This window comes from Bufo gargarizans, chromosome 4, assembly GCF_014858855.1.
Source record: "Bufo gargarizans isolate SCDJY-AF-19 chromosome 4, ASM1485885v1, whole genome shotgun sequence".
In the NCBI taxonomy this organism is placed as follows: domain Eukaryota; kingdom Metazoa; phylum Chordata; class Amphibia; order Anura; family Bufonidae; genus Bufo; species Bufo gargarizans.
In genome coordinates, this window is record NC_058083.1 from 306,840,188 (window position 1) to 306,860,789 (window position 20,602).

At 44.8% G+C, this 20,602-nt stretch overlaps 1 protein-coding gene across 1 annotated transcript in view; it reads left to right on the forward strand.

Moving 5' to 3' along the window:
• Positions 1-1,306: 1,306 nt before the first annotated feature.
• Positions 1,307-20,602, forward strand: part of LOC122935834 (serine/threonine-protein phosphatase 2A 65 kDa regulatory subunit A beta isoform) — a 39,825-nt gene continuing 20,529 nt past the window's right edge. Inside the window, exons 1-3 of the mRNA XM_044291741.1 lie at positions 1,307-1,465; positions 6,861-6,951; positions 17,283-17,383. Coding sequence (XP_044147676.1) covers positions 1,388-1,465; positions 6,861-6,951; positions 17,283-17,383 — 270 coding nt within the window. The 5' untranslated portion in view covers positions 1,307-1,387. The remainder of the gene's footprint in view (positions 1,466-6,860; positions 6,952-17,282; positions 17,384-20,602) is intronic.

Sequence of the window (20,602 nt, forward strand, 5' to 3'; positions counted from 1 at the left end):
ATGGCATCTATAAACCAATCCAGCAAAATCTGCCTTCCAAAAACCATATGGCGCTCCATTTCTTTTGCGCCCTGCCGTGTGCCCTTGCATCAGTTTACAACCACATGTGGGAAGTTTCTGTAAACCGCAGAATCAGGGTAATAAATGTTGAGTTGAGTTTTGTTTGGCTGTTAACCCTCGATGTGTAAAGAAAAAAATTGATTCAAATGGAAAATCTGCCAAAAAAGGGTAATTTAGAAATTTCATCTCCATTTTCCTTTAATTCTTGTGGAACACTAAAGGGTTAACAAAATTTGTAAAAATCAGTTTTGAGTAACTTGAGGGATGGAGTTTGTACAATGGGATCATTTATTGGGGCTTTCTACTATGTAAGCCCCACAAAGTGACTTCAGACCTGAACTGGTCCTTAAAAAGTGGATTTTGGAAATTTTCTTAAAAATGTTAAGAATTGCTTCTAAAATTCTAAGCCTTCTAACGTCCTAAAAAAATAAAATGACATTTCCAACATGATGCCAACATAGAGTAGACATATGGGGAATGTTAAGTAATAAATATTTTATGAGGTATCACTTTCTGTTTTAAAAGCAGAGAAATAGAAATTAAAAAATTGCTAATTTTTCATTTTTTTTTATAAATTTAGGATTTTTTCATAAATAAAAGTGAAGTAATTTGACTCAAATTTATGACTATCATGAAGTACAATGTGTCACGAGAAAACAATCTCAGAATGGCTTGGATAAGTAAAAGCGTTCCAAAGTTATTACCACATAGAGTGACACATGTCAGATTTGTAAAAAATGGCCTGGGCAGGAGGGCGAAAACTGGCCCGGGGTAGAAGGGGTTAAACATGTCTATCCTATTTGGAGGGATGTCCTGCACCCTGGAAGTAATAGTGCCTTCAAAATAAGAATAACCCAAAGAATGAGGGGGACAGAACAGAATGCCAGAAAGACAAAACCCATATAAATGTGGCGGAATCACGTCCTTGCCCCCCCCCCCCCCCCCAATTCCAGACCATTTGGAATTTTTCTCCAGTTTTGTTGTTTGCCACATTAGAAACACAAAAACGGAAAAATCCTCCGGGGCTGAAAGGGTTAAACGGACTGGCTGCCCTCTAATGGCGGAAGCTGAGGTCTGTGGAGACAACAACCTATCTGCGACAATACGGTGCGACACTCTGCAGCCCGATGTACACCACAGCAGGCGCCTGCGCGTTAGAGCCCTCTCTGCAGAGATCCTGCCGCGGCTGGGGGCGTGGCTATAGACAGCTGTAAGGCCATCGTCACTTCCGGTGCTCGGCGGTCCTCTTTTTCCCTGGGAGCTCTGGAGCGGAAGTAGGCCGAGAGTGGGCGAGGAAAACGAAAACGAAGCCGCAGCCGGTATCACGATGGCAGGAGCCGACGGAGACGACTCTTTGTATCCTATCGCCGTTCTGATTGACGAGCTGAGGAACGAGGACGTTCAGGTGAGGAGCGGGGGCCAGGGGCCAAATGACTGTATGAATGGGCTGGGCGCCCCCTCCCCTTCCTCACAGCTGGCCCAGTCACGCTTCGGGGTGGCTGTATGCAGGCCGACATATCGCGATAGAAGCCGGTCTATGTGTACATGACCCTATGTATGGGGGCAGGCAGTATACAGCACCATATAGGAGTGTATAACGTCAAAAACGCTTAAAGGGGCTGTCCATCCTGTAGCTGACAACCCCCAGGGTCCTCCCATATTCCCCTGATCATATAAATACCCCGCTCACTGGCCACTGCTGTGTCCCAGAAAGTCATTTGTCACAAAGTAGATTTGTTGTAAAATTCGGTGAAGCGGCTGAACTGAATTTTACAAAATGTTGCTGAACTCTATTTAGCGGGACAGGGGAGGACACCGGGGGTTGTCTTCTCCAAGGCTGGACAGCCCCTGTGAAGAGTGTTCCCACCTGGAGATGTTTGCCGTATCTGTAGGATTTGCCAAAAATGTCCTGTTAGTGAATACGACCTCCGAAAATAGCCATATCCCATATGAAATTGCCCAGCTTGGATGTGCTCTCCATTCACTGCCAGCTATCAGAGGTGGGACCTGCACCTCCTGTCTATTTATAGCATATTATAAAAATATGTCATAAATGCTGCCCAGATGACAGTACCCCATTACGGGCAATTCTGCCCCCTCCAGAAGAAATTTAGAATCGTACCCATATTTCTAGGAAAGCTGCGTAACAACCAATATGGCTGCCAGCAGCGCCTCCCGCGGAGGGGGTGTTGCCCAGTTTTCCCAGGACTGCAGGAAGAGGGGTAGTTATAGTGTGTGATTGGGAAAGCTGAGTGACGGCATTACAGGATGTTGACCTGTCCTGTGGCATTCCAGCTGTTCCGAGACTACAACTCCTGGCGTGTCCTGACAGACTCATGCTGGGAGTTGCCGATTTACAACAGCTGGAATGCCGCAGTTTGGTCTGGGAGTCGCATAACTGATAGCGACTCTGTGACCACCTTAGAGGATGCCAGTATGCGGTAGAGAGGGTGACGGGAGAAGCAGGTAGGTGACGCCCTGGAGACCATAACGCTATGGTCCAGCAGGCAGCAACCTCTGGCACTCCGGCTACCCGACGTGGAAACTTAAAGGGTTTGTCCGGGTTCAGAGCTGAACTCGGACATACCCATAATTTCACCCAGGCAGCCCCTCTGACTTGAGCATCGGGGCAGTTCATGCTCCGATGCGCTCCCTTGCCCTGCGCTAGATCACGCAGGGCAAGGGCTCTGTTGTTTAGAATCGCACAATACCAGGCGGAAGCTTCTGCAGTGTGTTAAGTGTTGTCACCGGCACTGTTGGGCGGGCTTTAGTGCTGCCCTAGCCATTTTACTGGCTAGGGCAGCGCTAGAGCCCGCCCATCAGTGCCGGTGATGTCACCGGGCTTCCTGGCAGCCCCATGGAGAGCACCGGTGCATCACCGGAACTCCTAAAAATGCCTTTGTGATTTAGCGCAGGGAGAGGAGAGCATCGGAGCATGAACTGCTCCGATGCTCAAGTCAGGGGGGCTGCCGGGCAACCCCTTTAAAGCATTCTTCCATCTGTTAAACATGTCAGATTTTTTTACATTTAATAATCTGTGAAGGTTTAAAAAACATTTGGACCCCCGCCCCCACTTTTTTTTTTTTTTTTTTACTTTAAGGGATAAAGTTTACCTTTTAAAAACAGCTATTTTCCCCCCCCTAAAAACTTGTCAAAACATGTGCCCGTCTGGTAAAGTTACTTCCAGTTAGATGTATTAAAGGGGTTGTGCCTTTCCCCAGCAGAGGTGATCAATATGAGATCGGCAGAGGTCCGACTCCCGGCACAGTGTAGTCACGGCTGTGCGTCCCATGTAATTACACTGCGCCGCCTCTACAAACGCGTTGACGTTTCTGAGGAGAAAGCATCGCTTCCAGGAGCACGCCTGCTCTGCAAACAGTGGATTGGTGTGGGCGCCGGGAGTGAGATCCCCGCCGGTCTGATATTGATAACTAGGCTTGAGCGAATCGGGATCGAATTGCTTCGTTTACAAGATCTCCTCTGCAGTGCGCTAAAATGTATGGGCTCCACTGAGGCGAGGCAAATCTTGCGGCAGATAACGCAAGACCTTGTCTCGCGTCTATGACGTTCCACTTCGTTTATGCGCATAGAAATGATTTAAATTACTGTTCCAAAATCTCATTAACATAGCTGAGTTCAGCTTCGGATTTTGGAACAGTATTTTATGAGCATAAACGAAGTGTAAGGTCATAGACGCGAGTTGAAGCGCGTCTTGCGTTATTTGCAGCAAGATTTGTCAGGCCTCAGTGGAGCCGACAACGCTGTAAACGCAGATGACAGCGGATTAACCCCTTATATGTCGCAATCAACGCTGACCGTGGCATATAAGAGGATCGCAGAGGGAGGGGGCCCCCTTTGCCTCTCCGTCGCCCCCCCCCCCATGCTGCGGTGACAGCGGGGCAATATCTGCCATGGCAACCCCAGGCCTCGTAAAGGCTGGGTCTCACAGGCACAATGTCGGTGTGAAACTGACAGTTTCAATGTAGTACAATACAGCATGTATAGTACAACATGGAAACGGGGAGCAGACCCCGAAATGTTGAAGTCCCTGCACTGGGACAAAAATACCGTAAGTTGTTTGATAGTCAGACGAAAGATCATTCATGAGTGAAATATCTTTCTGTGAAAGAAGGTTCCTGAAAGATCTTCCATCCGTCATACAGGTTTATTCACAGTCTATGGGCAGTTTGAACAACATAACAGCCAGTATTAAAGCGGACCTGTCACCAAAAAATGCAATGCGATCTAAAAGCACCAGGAGAAGCGGAGTGGATTGATGTATATATTTGTGGGAAAAGATTCAGTGGAAGTTGTAATTTTTACATTTACATCTCAGCTTTTTCTACTTTCTGTGAACAGCATCGGTACAGGAGGGTGGAGCTATTAGTGACTGATGGCATTGTATGTATAAGTATGCACAAGGATAGCTGTCAGTCACTGATGGCTCCTCCCCCCTGTACCGATAGGACTTTACAGGGCTGCAGCTGTAAATGTAAAAATTACAAGTTTTACTGAATCTTTTCTCATGAAAATATATATCGTTCTACTCTATAAGGGCTCATGCGCACAAACGTATTTTCTTTCCTGTTCCGTTTTTGTTTTTTTGCGGACCATATGTGGAACTATTTATTTTAATGAGGCCGCCCCAAAAAAAAAAAGGAAGGTACTCCGTGTGCATTCCATTTCTGTTCCACAAAAAAATAGAACATGTCCTATTATTGTCCACATTAGGACTGTTCTATTAGGGGCCAGCTGTTCCTTTTCGCAAGATACGGAATGCACACGGACGTCATCTGTATTTTTTGCGGATCGCAAAATACATACAGTCGTGTGCATGAGCCCTAACACTGTGCTTTCAGATTGCATTGCATTTTTTGGCGACAGGTCCTCTTTAAGGCATGTCTGGCCATGTCTGCTAAATGAGCATTCATCCATCGTCTATATCAGGGGTAGGCAACCTCCGGCATTCCAGCTGTTGTGAAACTACAACTCCCAGCATGCATACTTGCTCTTCTCAGAACTCCCATATAAATGAATGGAGCATGCTGGGAATTGTAGTTTCACAACAGCTGGAGTGCCGAAGGTTGCTGATCTCTGGTCTATATGATGTATGTGGACAGCTGTAGGGCGCCTTCACACACGGCAGATTTTATTGCAGAAATCCATGCGCTCGCTGCACCTTTAAAATGAATGGAATTGATTTTCGGTCGTGGACAATTCTGCAGCAAAATCGTAAGCGCGTGAAGGCGCCCTTAGAGGGGAGGGAGTGCGGATAGTTTATGTAGACAAGTCCAGACACTGCGGAAATGTACATGGATTCCAGGGATCAGCCCCCTCCAGAACGCCAGCAGTTCTCATACTATAACTCCCAGAATCCTCCTTTCAAGAAGGTGTGCATTGACATACTTTGCCCCAAATGTATCAAATGTTAAACAGTGTTTGAACAATCTGGTGCATCTTTACAACCAGCGCTGTTGTTCTTCCAGTTTTTAGCTTCCCCCTTCCCCTCCCCTTACTCTATAACGATTGCACCTTTTTTTTTTTGCAACTTTTTTTTAAAAGACCCACTTGATAAAGGGGGTGTCCACATATTTAGCATAGCTGACCATGCCCTCTTCCATCCAAATGAATGGAACCGATTTTCAGTCGCAGAATTTTCTGCCACACAATCTGCCGTGTGTGAAGGCGCCCTTATACTTGTCGCCTCAGACATTTTAACCCTTTACCAAATACAACATCACAATTGTGTGCAGGCAGAATGAAAAGAGGTGCATATGTAGCTCTTGTTATAGCAGGCAGTGGGGGCATGTTCAGCATGCGATGTGTTAACGTCCCGTCCCCTGATGTCTGCCTCATCCCCTGTCCGTGATGGCATGTCTTGGTATGTCATTCCATGACTCGCTGATCTTGGTGTTCATAGCAGAAAATTGGCATTTTTTCCACAATCTGTGGAGTGTTCCTGTATAATGACTTGGCTCGTAAGCCAGTGACGCCCACGGTGAGTGAGTGCCCTGTTCTTGGATCCAGAAAGTGACATGATGATTTCAGAAGAAGATTCATCCTCGTCTGGAGGCATCACTAGGGATCCGGGAGGGGTGACAGCTCTGGATCATACTAACCCATCATAAGGGATCCGGGAGGGGGTTTGGAGAAGCTCTGGGGGGGTGACGGCTCTGGATCATACTAACCCATGGTGACCGCTCTGATATACTAACCCATCATAAGGGATCCGGGAGGGGGTTGGGAGAAGCTCTTGGGGGGGTGACGGCTCTGGATCATACTAACCCATCACTAGGATCCGGGAGGTGTTTGTAGAAGCTCTGGGAGGGGGGGGGGGGGACCGCTCTGGATCATACTAAGCCATCACTTAGGGATCCGGGAGGTGTTGTAGAAGCTCTGGGAGGGGGGGGGTGTGACGCTCTGGATCATACTAAGCCATCAGTAGGGATCCAGGAGGTGGTTGGAGAAGCTGTTGATTGCAATCATTGGCTGAACTCATAGCCCCTGTATGGACAGATCTATCACATTTCCTATCCCGGTTCTATCCAACCCCAGGTTTAAGGCTAATGCACTGAATATGACAATTTCTTACTAGTTGATGGGATCTGATTCGAAAATGCATTTTCAGCTACGTCCCCTTTACCCTATTAGAACATTCTGAGCTGATAGAGGAGGGTCCATTGTTTGGGACCTGCATCAATCATATTAGTTTCTTAGCGTTTCTTTTTCGCCTGTGATCCTGTCTCATCAGGGACATGTTACTGTACAGCCATAGTAATGGTCTTCTCCTTCTCCTACAGCTGCGTCTGAACAGCATTAAGAAGTTGTCTACCATAGCCCTAGCGCTGGGCGTGGAGCGGACCAGGACGGAGCTGCTCCCATTTCTTACCGGTAAGTATTTTATGCTACAAGTCTTGTAAGACCAAGAATAAAGACACAAAGGAGCAACCGGCCTGCTTCCTAAGTCTGCACACAACACAAAAGGATGTTACAACACAAAAGGTGACGCAGTGAAGCCTACACAGTAATAAGGGAAAGAGCTACAAAGTTTCACACCGATCCCTCTCTACTCTGCCAGTGCCCAGGTCCCTGCTGCGCTTTTTCCTGCAGGAAATGGCCATAAATGCCGCTAAACCAGCCACGGACTACAGCAGTGACTGCCTCAGCCAGTAATTGGCATTCCCAACCATCTCCTGCTGAATCTAGAACAGTCGCAGGAAGAGGACCCAGGCACAGTGGGAACAGCAGGGGATAAGTGGGATCCTTATAAGTTCTGGGGGTTAATTGCAGCCTCTGCAGGGACAGCCTTTTCTCTTGTGCTGGAATATGCCTTTAAAAAGCTTTTGTTATATGAAGCGGATATACAGTGGTAATACAATTTGTGATGTAAACCAACCATAGGGCCTCATTGTGACCCAGCGAAGCCTTTAGGCCCCTTTCACACGGGCGAGTATTCCGCGCAGATGAGATGCGTGAGTTGAACGCATTGCACCCGCATTGAATCCGGACCCATTCATTTCTATTGGGCTGTGCACACGAGCGGTGATTTTCACGCATCACTTGTGTGTTGCGTGAAAATCGCAGCATGCTCTATTTTCTGCGTTTTTCACCTAACGCAGGCCCCATAGAAATGAATGGGGTTGCGTGAAAATCGCAAGCGCGCATGCGGTGCGATTTTCACGCGCGGTTGCTAGGAGATGATCTGGATGGAGACCCGATCATTATTATTTTCCCTTATAACATGGTTATAAGGGAAAATAGCATTCTGATTACAGAATGCATAGTAAAATAGCGCTGGAAGGGTTAATAATTTAACTCTCCTTAATCCACTTGATCGCGCAGCCGGCATCTCTTCTGTCTTCTTTCTTTGCTGTGTGCAGGAACAGGACCTGTGGTGATGTCACTCCGGTCATCACATGATCCATCACCATGGTAAAAGATCATGTGATGACCGGAGTGACATCACCACAGGTCCTGTTCCTGCACACAGCAAAGAAAGAAGACAGAAGAGATGCCAGCTGCGCGATCAAGTGGATTAAGGTGAGTTAAAAAAAAAATAATATATTTTTTTTAACCCTTCCAGCGCTATTTTACTGCTGTTTGCTGTCTCCATAGCCTATTGCAGAGAGAAGTTCTTATGGAGCATTGCTTTTACTTGGATACCATACCTACCGTAGTGCCCCTAATTCTGTCTGCTGTGAGTGATACCACCATCTTTATTTGGGCTGATTTATATACAGGACTCACGGTTTTCTGATTTTCCATGAGAACGTGAAATTAAATCTGAGGTGGGAAGATAGACATTCAGAATTGCACATGTACCACATAATTCTTATATCAGGGGTGTTGCCATGTAGAAAATTAGTGTTTTGTGAAAAGGCTGCATTATATTGCGGATTGCCCCCCGGCTTGTCTCAGTCTGGGATCCTTAGTGTAGTGGCCTTCTAATTATCACATTCTTACCAGTCTGATATATTGTCCTGTAAACCTGCACACATGTGTATTACAGAACTGCCTAAAGGGAGATTTCATTTAAAGGGTTTGTGTGTGAGCAGAAAAAAAAGCCTTTTTTTTTTTTTTTTATGGGGTGTAGATACCCAGTAGTGCTAACTTCTGTAATGTTAGCTAGTTCTCGCATGTTTTTGTGGTCTATACCTTCAGTTTTTGAGAAGTTCAGTTTTAGATACAGAGAGGACATGATATTAGAGACGGCTGACAGACAATCACTGGTGTTCTGAAGTACAAGGGGGTGATGTCAGGGGATGAAGTGTACAGTTGGGTATCGTCAGCATAGAGGTTGTACTGAAAACCAAATCCTATAGATAGACAGTCCGATTGGGGCCAATTGAGTGGAGCATGGTGGGGAGGAGTTTGTGGTCTAAGGCAGTGGTCCCCCAAGCACCGGGCCCTGGATGGTTGTTTGCAGGGCCGCGGCAATACAGACAAGGAGAAATGCAGGAGCCAGCAATCTCCATACCAGTATGACAATCCCTCAGGCAGCTGCTCCCAGCCAATCCCAGTGCTTCTTTCATGTACACCTGATGTGAGAGCAGCTATAACAGGCCCGCTGATTGGTAAGTTGTAAGACAAATGCTGATTGGATATAAATCGATTGGGGGCGGGGCTTAGCGCAGTCAGAAGTGTAGTGTTTTCAGGTTAGTGTGGCTTGCTGTACATTACTCGGCCTGGGCCTACCTGCAGTGCATTACCCTGTGTGCTGTGTGGGCCCTAGCTGCTGTCATGGGGTTGTCGCTGCCTGAGGTAGGTGATGCTTTGTGTTTGCATCATACAATAAGTTAGTTAAAGAAGCAACCTATTGCCTTAAGTGCACTACAAAGCCCAGCAGGCCCTCAGCTATGCCATGCAGACACTGAATACATATTGTATGGGGGATTGTTGTCCCATGCAGTTTGTTGGCCCACCCCATGCAGTATAATGTCAGCATTTGGACCACCCCATGCAGTATGTCACCTTGTCCCCAGCTGCCTCGTACAGTATGTCACCTTGTGTTTTGTTATGCGCGTGAATCAGTCAGTGCTGACCAAATCCAAAAATCAGATTGTAAGGGGTCAATAAGAGTGTTTTCAGAAAGATAGCTTATTAAGCGAGAGTAGACAAGACGTTCAAGAATTTTTGAGATATGAGGGGGGGGGGGGGGGTTAGAAAAAGGTAGTTAGCAGCACAGGACAGGTCAGGAGATTTTTCTTTTATTAGTGGGGTTATAACAATGTTTGAAAGAGGACGGAAAGACACCAGAAGAAAGGTTAAATATTGTAGTGAGGTGCGTAATGACTGCCGAGGAGAGGGACTGGAGGAGGTGAGAGGGAATAGGATCACTGCTGCAGGTTGTGGGTCGAGAAAGAGAAAAGCCTGGAGACTTTATCTGTTAGGCCCCTTTCAGATGAGCGAGTGTCACGCTCTGCACTCGCAGCGCAGCTCCCGGCCTGAACTCCCAGAACTGCACGGGTAACATAGCATTATATTGATTTATGATGCTAAGCAACCCTCAAAGTTCTGGGATGTATTGGCTAACCCTGCCATAATGCTGTCACTGTTATCAAATACATTCCAGAACTGTAAGGGTTACATAGCATCATAAATCAATATAATGCTATGTGACCCAGTCAGTGCTGGGAGTTCAGGCCGGGAGCTGCGCTGTGAATCTGAAGCGTGGCGCTCGTCTGAGTGGGAAGGAGGGTGGAAATGGTTTGGGGAATGGGAGATGACTTCCTGCTGGAGGTTACCAATCTTGTCTCTGAAGTAAGTGGCCATGTCATCAGCGCAGAGGTCAGTGACGGGTTTTTGGACTTTCGGGATTAGAAGGGAATGAAAAGTGTCAGTAGTTTTTGGTTATTTGAGAGTGAGGAGATGACAGAGCTGAAGTACTTTTGTTTGGCAAAATTGAGGGCTGAATTGTAGGTTTGTGTAAAAAATTTAATAAGTGAACCAAATATGATACATACCCCAAAATGGTATCAATAAAAATTCTAGATTGCCCCACTAAAAAACACCTGGAAAACTTAAAGGGGTTGTCCGGGTTCAGAGTTGAACCCAGACATACCCAGAATTTCACCCAGGCAGCCCCCCTGACGGGAGCATCGGAGCATTTCATGCTGTGATGCTCTAGTTTGCCCTGCGCTGAATCGTGCAGGGCAAAGGCATTTTGTAGAGTTCCAGTAATGAACCGGGCTCTTCTTTCGGGCTGCCAGGCGGAGGCCTCCACCCAGTGTGTTTGGTGACGTCACCGGCATTGATGGGCGGGCTTTAGCACTGCCCTAGCCTGTAAAATGGCTAGGGCAGTGCTAAAGCCTGCCCATCAGAGCTGGTGACGTCACCGATCACACTGCTGGGCGGAGGCTCAAGTCAGGGGGGCTGCCTGGGTGAAATTATGGGCATGTCCGGGTTCAGCTCTGAACTCAAACAACCCCTTTAATGTGATTCAGCAGAGAGAACAATTTTGGAAAGAAAATTGAAAACTGACTATTTTGTCCTTTCCTGTGTATAAAAATAGAAAACAAAATGCTAAAATAGAAAAAATGGCATATCTCACTGAAAAAGGCAATTTAAATATACAGTTGAAACCAGACGTTTACCAGAAAGTAAACCTTTCCTGTTTTTGGGCAATTAGGATTGCCATAATTATTATGATTTGCCAAATGCCAGAATAATGAGAGATAGAATGTTGTAAGGTATTTTTATTACTTTCTGCAGTGTCAAAAGTTTACATACACTCAGATTACTATGCCTTTAAACAATTCTGGACTGCCCATATGATGTCATGTGTTTGGAAGCTTCTGTTAGGTTTGTTGGCAACATCTGAGTTAATTAGAGAAACACCTTTGGATGTATTTAAATGCACCCCTGAAACACACTGCTTCTTTGTGTAGCATCAAAGGAAAGTGTAAAGAAATCAGGAAGAGAATTGTGGGCTTGCACAAGTCTGGCTCAACCTTGGGTGCAATTTCAAGGTACCTGAAGGTGCCTCGTTATTATTTACAAATAATACGCAAGTACAAACAAGATGGGAATGTCCAGCCATCATACCGCTCAGGAAGGAGGCGGGTTCTGTGTCCCAGAGATGAATGTGCTTTGATCGGACATGTGCATATCAATCCAAGAACAAAAGCAAAAGACCTTGTGAAGATGATGGTGGAAACTGGTAAGATTGGGTCCATATTCACAGTGAAATTAGTACTGTATCTTCATGGGCTGAAAGGCCACTTTGCCAGGAAGAAGCCATTACTCCAAAAGAAACCAGAATAATGTTTGCAAATGCACACAGTAACAAAGATCTACATTTTTGGAGACATGTCCTGTGGTCTAACAAAACTGCAGAATAAAAGGGCGGACACTCCTCCCAAATCAGTGTGGTTTCCTGTCTCTGGGGAAGTTTCTAGGCTGGAGCATATTATTTTATTTTTTTTCCCTTGGGCATTCCTGCAGTCCCCTGGGGTAAGAAGCGGCATCATTTGGTGCGCTGCTGGGAGGGGCAGAGGCACAGCAAGTCTCCGGAGGGAGCGTCTTGGGTGCTGGAGCGGGTTGTGCCTGGCAGCATCGCTGATGCGCTAGTGGCACAGACTTCCTGGCCGGAGGAGGAGCTTCCGGCAAGGTGATAGGCCGGGGAAAGCATGTGGAGCACGCAGAACGGCGTGCAGTGCAAGACGCGGTGACTTCATCACAGAGCGCCTATGAGAAGGGCGCTCTGTAGGCAGGAGGATGGTGTCCTAATCAGAGTTTCTGGCTTGGCGGTCCGGTGGGGAGCATGGAGGAGGAGAAGCACACAGAAGAGTCTGGAGTCTCACCAGCCCTGGTACCTCTGAGGGGTGAGTGTTTTGGGGCATATTGAGTCCTGCTTCACTTCTGTTACCCTTATACCTAAATGTGATTTTAGGCAAAGCCTTGGAAGGTGGTTTCTAAAATGAAGAATAAGAGTGTGGTCTTTGTAAATCTGTTTTTTAGAACAGTGGCTAAAGAATCACCATAATATTATAAGTGTCTTCAGACGTTGGTAAGATCAGTAGTCAATTCCTCTCTAGCTTCAAAAAGAGCGGCTAGTACAAGAGATCCAAAATTGAGGCGATTAGATACCACACAGGAGTTTTTCCTCTGATTCTGAAGAAGAGTGCGAGTGCTCATTTGCATATCAATCAAAGTTAGTTTTTCCAGCTTCTGCAAGTCTAAAGACAAAGGTACCATTACATTCATGTATAGGTGTGCGATAGGGCAATATAAGTACTGTATATGGCCATATTTAGGTGACAGACTCCCTTTAAAAAAATAAATGTCCCAGAGAAGAACTACTAGCTTCCTTGCCCACTGAGAAAAGCGGAAGATTTCTTGGCTGATTCAGTAAGATTGGCGGCTAGATCCGCTATTTTATAAAATTCTGCCCGTAGAGTGCTCTGGCTAAAAAACTGGGTTGGTGACTGCCCATCAAAAAATAAGCTATGTGGTGTTCCATGTGAAGGGGAATACCCTTTTGGGCCGGCTCTAGATGCCCTACTAGACAAAGCGGCGGATAAAAAGAAAAAATTTCCAGGGTTTCAGGGTTCTCTTTAGGAACAACAGAGAAGGAGACGATAGATTTTGAAATGAAAGAAAGGGAATACATTTTTATTTATTTTTCTCAACCAGCCCTTTGCAGACAAAAAGAAACCAGCTCAGCAATGACGCCAGAGGTCAAGTAGGAGGCAGATTAAAACTCTTTTAGACCACCTGGTCTAGACACTATTCTCACTGCACTAAAACTAGATTTTCGTATGGTCCCTCCGGTAAGATTCCTATTGACAAAAGCTCGGGCTTCGGCTCAAGGAAAATCGGCTATGGAAGAAGTAGTACTAAAATAATATAAGTTTTAGTTCCTGTTCTAAAAGGAGAAGAAGGCGAGGGGTTTTACTTTCCCCTATTTCTTGTTAACAGGATGGTTCTTTCTGAAACGATGATAATAAACTTTAAAAAGTTAAACCAATTTCCTCTAAATAAAATAAAAATTAAATGGAAACTGTAAGATCAGTAAAAAGCCTTCTTCCTCAATGTTTTTATGGCAGTACTCTATCTCAGGAATGCATACTATCATGTTCCAGTTTTCCAGGGACATCAAAAGTTCTTGAGTCGTGGTAAAAATAGGGGGGCAGCTACAACATCCTCAGTTCCAGGCCCTCCTGTTCAGCCTTTCCATGGCTCCAAGGGTATCCATGAAAATAATAGCAGAGATGGCGGCTTGTATAAGAGAACAAGATATTCTCTTTATACCATATCTGGACGTTTTTTTTTAATAGTAGGAAAAACAGAGGAAGCCCGTGGAAGAGCAGTTTCAGCAGTATCAGAAATTCTGGACAGGTTGGGCTGGGTCTTAAACCTAGAAAAGTCAAGGCTTCTTCCTACCAGAACTTTTTTGAGATGATCCTGAACTCATCCTCCCAGAAATGTATGTTGCCAGAAGAAAAGGTCAGACATATTCAGGAGAAAATCAGAGACCTGTCCAGAAACTCAGTAGTTTCTATGAGGATAGGAATGTCTATCTTGGAATCCCTTGTGTCATATTCCGGCGGCAAGATGGGCACAGCTTCACTCAAGTGTTCTCCAGTGGGAAATCCTTTCTTTCTGGGAAAATAACTCCTCCCTAGAATAAAAAAAAAGAATCTCAGACCAAACACTCCTGAGCTTAGGATGGCGGTTAGAAATATTTTTTTTATTCGGGGAGTTCCATGGAGGTTAGAAGACCTGGAATATCTAACCACGGATGCAAGTCTCTGGGGGTGGGGGGCTCACGTTCAAGAAATCTACCTACAAGGTCTTTGGGGGGACGACCAAAAAGGAGCTCCTCCAACCTAAAAACTGGCAGCAGTAGATCTGGCAATGAGGTTGTTCCTTTCGAGAATAAGAGGGAAGAATCTCCAGAATTATGACCGACAACAAAACGGTCTCTTATCTGAACAGACAAGGGGGTACAAAATGGAAGCAGAAAAGTGTGCTTCAATCTCAGCGGTTCATATCAAGTGGACGGAAACTGGTCAGGCAGACTTTTGTCATTTTCCATCTCGGAGCAAAGGGAGTTTGAACCATTCCATTTTTGAGAAAATAACTGTTCTCTGGGGTTATCCAATAATGGACCTTTTTTGCCACTTTTAATAACAGGAAGGTTCAAAATTTATTTTCCCTAGACCCAGCGTGATCCCTTTTGTGGGATAGATGCCTTTCTCCAGAAATGGAATTTTCCTAGCCCATGCCTTTCCTCTGCTTCCATTGATTTCAAAAGTTCTAAGGAAGATCAGGAAAGATTGTGCAAGGGTTATCCTCATAGCCCCGTTTTGGCCAAGGAGATCATGGATAATGTCGGTTTCGGACCCTTGGGTACTTCCAGAGATCCGGAACCTATTGAACCAGGGTCCAGTATTTCAACCAGGCATAAGAAATCTGTCTGACTGCCTGGAACTTGAAAGGTACTTGGTAGGAAGGGGTTTTCTGACGCCTTGATCTCTACTCTTCTTAAAGGTGACTGTGGCCATTTATGCTAGGGTTTGGTGAACATTTTTGAAGTTTTCAGGTATCCAGTGTAAAGAAATTCCCTCCTCTGCTCCCATTCGCCTAGTTTTTAGAACTTCTTCAAAAGGGATTAGAGCTAAGTCTTGCAGGTAGTACCTTTTAAAAGTTCAGGTCTTTGCTCTTTCTGTCTTGTTGGATCAGGATATTGTAGGATGCCCGTGGGTTTCAAGATTCTTTAGCGCAGTAAGTAGATCCACCCCGATAACTTTCCATAGACCCTCTAACACTAGGTTCAAGTCCCATGTAAAGGCCTTGACACAGCCACCATTTGAACCTTTGGATGTCACTCCATTAAATGTATTACCTTAAAATTATGCCTTCTAGTAGCAGTAACTTAAGCTCGAAAGGTTAGTGAAATCCAAGCCATATCCATTAACCCTTGATACACCACTATTTTTGGAAGACAAGGTATTTATTTGTCCCGATCCAGCTTTTCTTCCAAAAGTGGCTTACAGTTTTCATAGGTCCCCGGAAATTGTCCTTCCTACCCTTTTTAAAAACCCTGAGCCTCATTTATCTGTCTCGCACTGAAAGCTGGCGAAAATCTTCTTCACTCTTTATCCTCCTTCCAAGGAGTGAATAAGGGAAAAGCTGCCACCAAAAGGTTCCATTGCTAGATGGATTGTTTCTGCCATTTCTTTGGCCCATTCATCTGGTTTATCTCTTTCGGTGGGTCTAAAAGCACATTCTACCAGGGCAGTTGCTACCTCCTAGGCAGAAAGATCACCGGTTTCCATAGAGGATATTTGCAGGGCAGCTACCTGGTCTTCTCCTTCAACATTTTGTGAGCACTATCGACTTGGTTTGAACTCCTCTTCTTCAGATTTTTTATTTTTTTTTCCTTTTGGGGGAAAAGGTGCTTCTTTCGGCTCTCCCACCCTAAAGTTTTAAATCGCTTGTGGTGCTGTCGTGGGTGAATAAGGAAAAAATTATGAATACTCACCGGTAATTGGATTTTCCAAAGCCCAGGACAGCACCCTTAATTTCCCTCCCTTCTAGGTTATTTTGGGTTCTCTTAGTCTTACGCGGGTGTAGCATGAAGAAGAATCAGATGTATATTAAGTTGAATATTATTGTATGTTATCTAAACATTTATATAGGCGGACTTCCTCCAATGCATGGCTATCTCACTGAATTGGGAGAAGAGTGTCTTCCCTTTTTATTCTGCAGGTTTCCTGTGTATGGGGGCGGATTCTCTCTCCCTCTCCCTTTTTGAGGGCTCTGGAAAATCCAATTACCGGTGAGTAATAATCATTTTTGGTCATAATGACCATCGTTAGGTTTGGAGGGAAAAGGGAGAAGCTTGGAAGCCTAAGAACACCATCCCAACTGTGAAACACTGGGGTGGCAGCATCATGTTGTGGGGTTGTTATGCTGCAAAAGGGACTGGGGCACTTCACAAAACAGATGGCATCATAAGGAAAGAAAATTATGTGGAAATACTGAAGCAACATCTCAAGGCATCAGCCAGGAAGTTAAAGCTTGGGAGGAAATGGGTCTTCCAAATGGACAATGACCCGAAGCATACTGCCAAACTGGTTACAAAGTGGCGTAAGGATAGTCAATGTTTTGGAGCGGCCATCACAAAGACATGATCTCAATCCTATTGAAAATGTATGGGCTGAAAAGGCAGGTGCAGGAGCAAGGCAACCAACAATTATGGCTCAGTTACACCAATTTTGTCAGGAGGAATTGGCCAAAATTACGAACAACAACTATTGTGAGAAGCTTGTGGAAGGATATCCAAAACGTTTGACCCAAGTCATACAGTTTAAGGGCAATGGTACCAAATATTAATGAAATGTGTGTAAACTTTTGAATTTGCAGAAAGTAATAAAAATGCCTTAAAACATCCTCTCTCTCATTATTCTGGCATTTGGCAAATAATAATTATGGTAATCCTAATTGACCAAAAACAGGAAAGTTTTTTTTCTGATTTCATGTCGGATATTAAGAAAAACATGCATATATGTCTTTTTATATAGTGTATGTAAACTTCTGGTTTCAACTGTAATTGAACATAAGTTATGGTTTTCAAAGCTGTATGTACTAAAAAAAAATAATGACATAACTGCTCAGGAATGCAGTGTAAATGACCATGTCTTGATCTGGTTAAACTGAATTGCTGTCTCTCTTTTGAGCTCTGAGTGTCTGTTTTATGTTTTTTGCTTTCCTAGATACCATATACGATGAAGACGAGGTGCTTCTTGCACTGGCCGAGCAGCTGGGAAGCTTCACCACTCTGGTGGGAGGACCGGAGTTTGTGCATTGCTTGCTAGTAAGTATTTATGTGACTTTGTTTCACTACTCTGTGTAATGTGGTGAGTGTTCACTGGGGATTTGTTTTTACCCCTTATAGACCGACCTTGTCCTGAAGGTGAAAATGAGCCTTTTTTTCAAATCAAATCATTTTAATTTATAAAAAAATACCAAATTTGCAAAAAATTTCCAAGTTTCAATTTCTCTACTTCTATAATACATATTAATACCTACAAAAATAGTTATTACTTAACATTTCCCATATGTCTACTTCATGTTAGGATCATTTTGGGAATGACATTTTATTTTTGGGGGGCGTTACAAGGCTTAGAAGTTTAGAAGTAAATCTTGAAATTTCTCAGAAATTTTCAAAAACCAACTTTTTAAGGACCAGTTCAGGTCTAAAGTCACTTTGTGAAGCTTACATAATAGAAACCACCCAAAAATTACCCCATTCTAGAAACTACACCCCTCAAGGTATTCAAAACAGATTTTACAAACGTCGTTAACCCTTTAGGTGTTCCACAAGAATTAATGAAAAATAGAGATACAATTAAAAAATTTCACTTTTTTGGCAGATTTTCCATTTTAATATTTTTTTCCAGTTACAAAGCAAGGGTTAACAGCCAAACAAAATGCAATATTTATGGCTTTGAAGTAGGGATCGACCGATTATCGGATTTAGCGATATTATCGGCCGATATTCAGGATTTTGAACGCTATCGTTATCGGCATTTATTTTGCCGATATTCCGATAGCGTATGGGGAACACAGATCGCGCTGCTGACAGCGCTCTCAGTGTTCCCTCAGCAGCAGCACAGGGGAGAAGGAGCAGTGTCTCCTCCCCCTGTGCTGCTGCTGCTGCCGCCAATAAGAGGACAGGGGGCAAGTGGAGGGGAGGAGCTATGGCCACTGCGCCACCAATGAAGCTTAATCTCTCATTTATTCATATACAGTAGGCGGGAGCTGGCCGCGCAGGATCACATAGCCGGCTCCCGGCCTCTATGAGCTGTAGCTGCGATCTGCGGTAGTTAACTCCTCAGGTGCCGCGGATCGCAGCTACTTGTCATAGAGGTCGGGAGCCGGCTATGTGATCCTGCAGCCAGCTCCCGCCTCCTGTATATGAATAAATTAGAGATTAAGCTTCATTGGTGGCACAGTGCGCTCCCCCCCCCCCCCCCCCAAGTATTAAGCATTGGTGGCGCATAGGGCCCCCCACCCCAGTCGCAATGCGCCCCCCCCACAGGATCCCCTCCTCCCCTGCTCCTCCGATCGGCGCCCCAGCAGTGTAATGCTGGGGCTCCGATCGGTTACCATGGCAGCCAGGACGCTATTGAAGCCCTGGCTGCCATGGTAAGCTCCATGCAGCAGGGACAGCGTGAGCTCCTATTCACCCTGATAGATCTCTATCAGGGTGAATAGGACAAGGGTTCTAGTCCCTAAGGGGGCTAAAAGTTGGTTAAAAAAAAAAAAAAAAAAGTTACAAAAAAACCCCCACCAAAATATAAATGAAAAAGAAAGATTTACAAAAAAAAAATACACATTAACAATAAACATTAATTTTCAGCAGATTTGTGGGAATTTACTTTTTTTTTCAAAAATGAAAATTCCCAGAATATCGGTATAAATTATCGGTATCGGCCCTAAAAAAATCTATATCGGTCGATCCCTACTTTGAAGCCCCCCTGATGCACCCATAGAGTAGAAACTCCAAAAAAGTGACCCCATATTAGAAACTACGGGATAGGGTGGAAGTTTTGTTGGTACTAGTTTAGGGTACATTTGATTTTTGGTTGCTCTATATTACACTTTTTTTTGTAAGGCAAGGTAACAAATAGCTGTTTGGGCACCGTTTTTTTTAAATTGTATTTTTTTTATTTACAACATTCATCTGACAGGTTAGATCATGTGGTATTTTTATAGAGCAGGTTTTGACAGACGCGGCAATACCTAATATGTATACAATTTTTTTTATTTGTGTAAAGTTTTACACAATGATTTTATTTTTGAAACAAAAAAAATCATGTTTTAGTGTCTCCATAGTCTTGGTTTGGTCATGGTTTTTTTTTTTTTTTTTAGTTTTTGGGCTATGACTTAGGTAGGGTCTCACTTTTTGCGGGATGAGGTGACTGTTTGCCACTATTTTGGGGTGCATATGACTTTTTGATCACATGAGCATCAGGCCGGCGCATGTGCACTTCGCTCAACGAAGCCGCTGTCAGGAGTCCGCGGCGCATCAGGCTGAGCCTAGTGCGCAGGCACTGGATCTAGCAGAGGGACGGGAGGATTGCGGAGGCGGCGCTGAGGTGAGGAAGGCGGCGCTGGGCACCAGACAGCGAGGGGTGCGGGCGGGCACCCTGGATTAACGTAAAACCCCTTAGACACCTTAGGTATGTGAGTGACAGCTTATAAAAACCTGTTTTTTGGGCTAATAGAGCCACAAGCAGGTTTAATAAGGGCAGTTTAGGATTCATGTTATTAGTACGGACATGACCATATGTTTAGCTTATAGGACTCAAATCTCATGACAGAATCCCTTTAATTAGTGTTAACTTGCCTGAAGAAACGTTTCTAATATACTGTTCCTATTGTCTCGAAATAGCCTGGAACAAACGCTCTGGAGCCCCTACATCTGGAGCTCTTACATCTGCTGACCAGGTTTCCAGTCGATGGACCTTCACATCACAGGATAGGGGAGATGCTGAGGGAGGTCTCTCTGGCACATGTACAGATTAGGCCCTTCAGTATCCAGGCAGAAGAATAGTTCTGGCCCCATCCACAGCATCTTCCCTGGGCTGAGTGACATGCTGTCCATGGATCAGTCCAGAAATCTGGTATTCAGATTGGCAGATGTGATGTCAGAGGATCTAGAGTTTCCCAAGATACGTGAGTCACGTGGCTGGGTTTCAGAACAGATGATTCACGTAACTTCCAGGCTGCCGGCGCGTTAAGGAGCGTTGTTGGCTCCCAGAAAAACATAGGACATGCTCTATCTTTTGTAAGGGGCCACCAAACGGAACAACGGATGCGGACAGCACACTGTGTGCTGTTTGCATCTTTTGCAGACCCATTGAAAAGAATGGGTCTGCATCCGTTCTGTAAAATTGTGGAATGGATGCGGACTCAGAATTACGGTCGTGTGAATGCACCCTTTTTAAAATATAGATGTAGTGACACGGGAAGATAAAGAAAAAAAAATCACCAAAAATTCAAAAAATAAATGTTTATTTTAAACAAT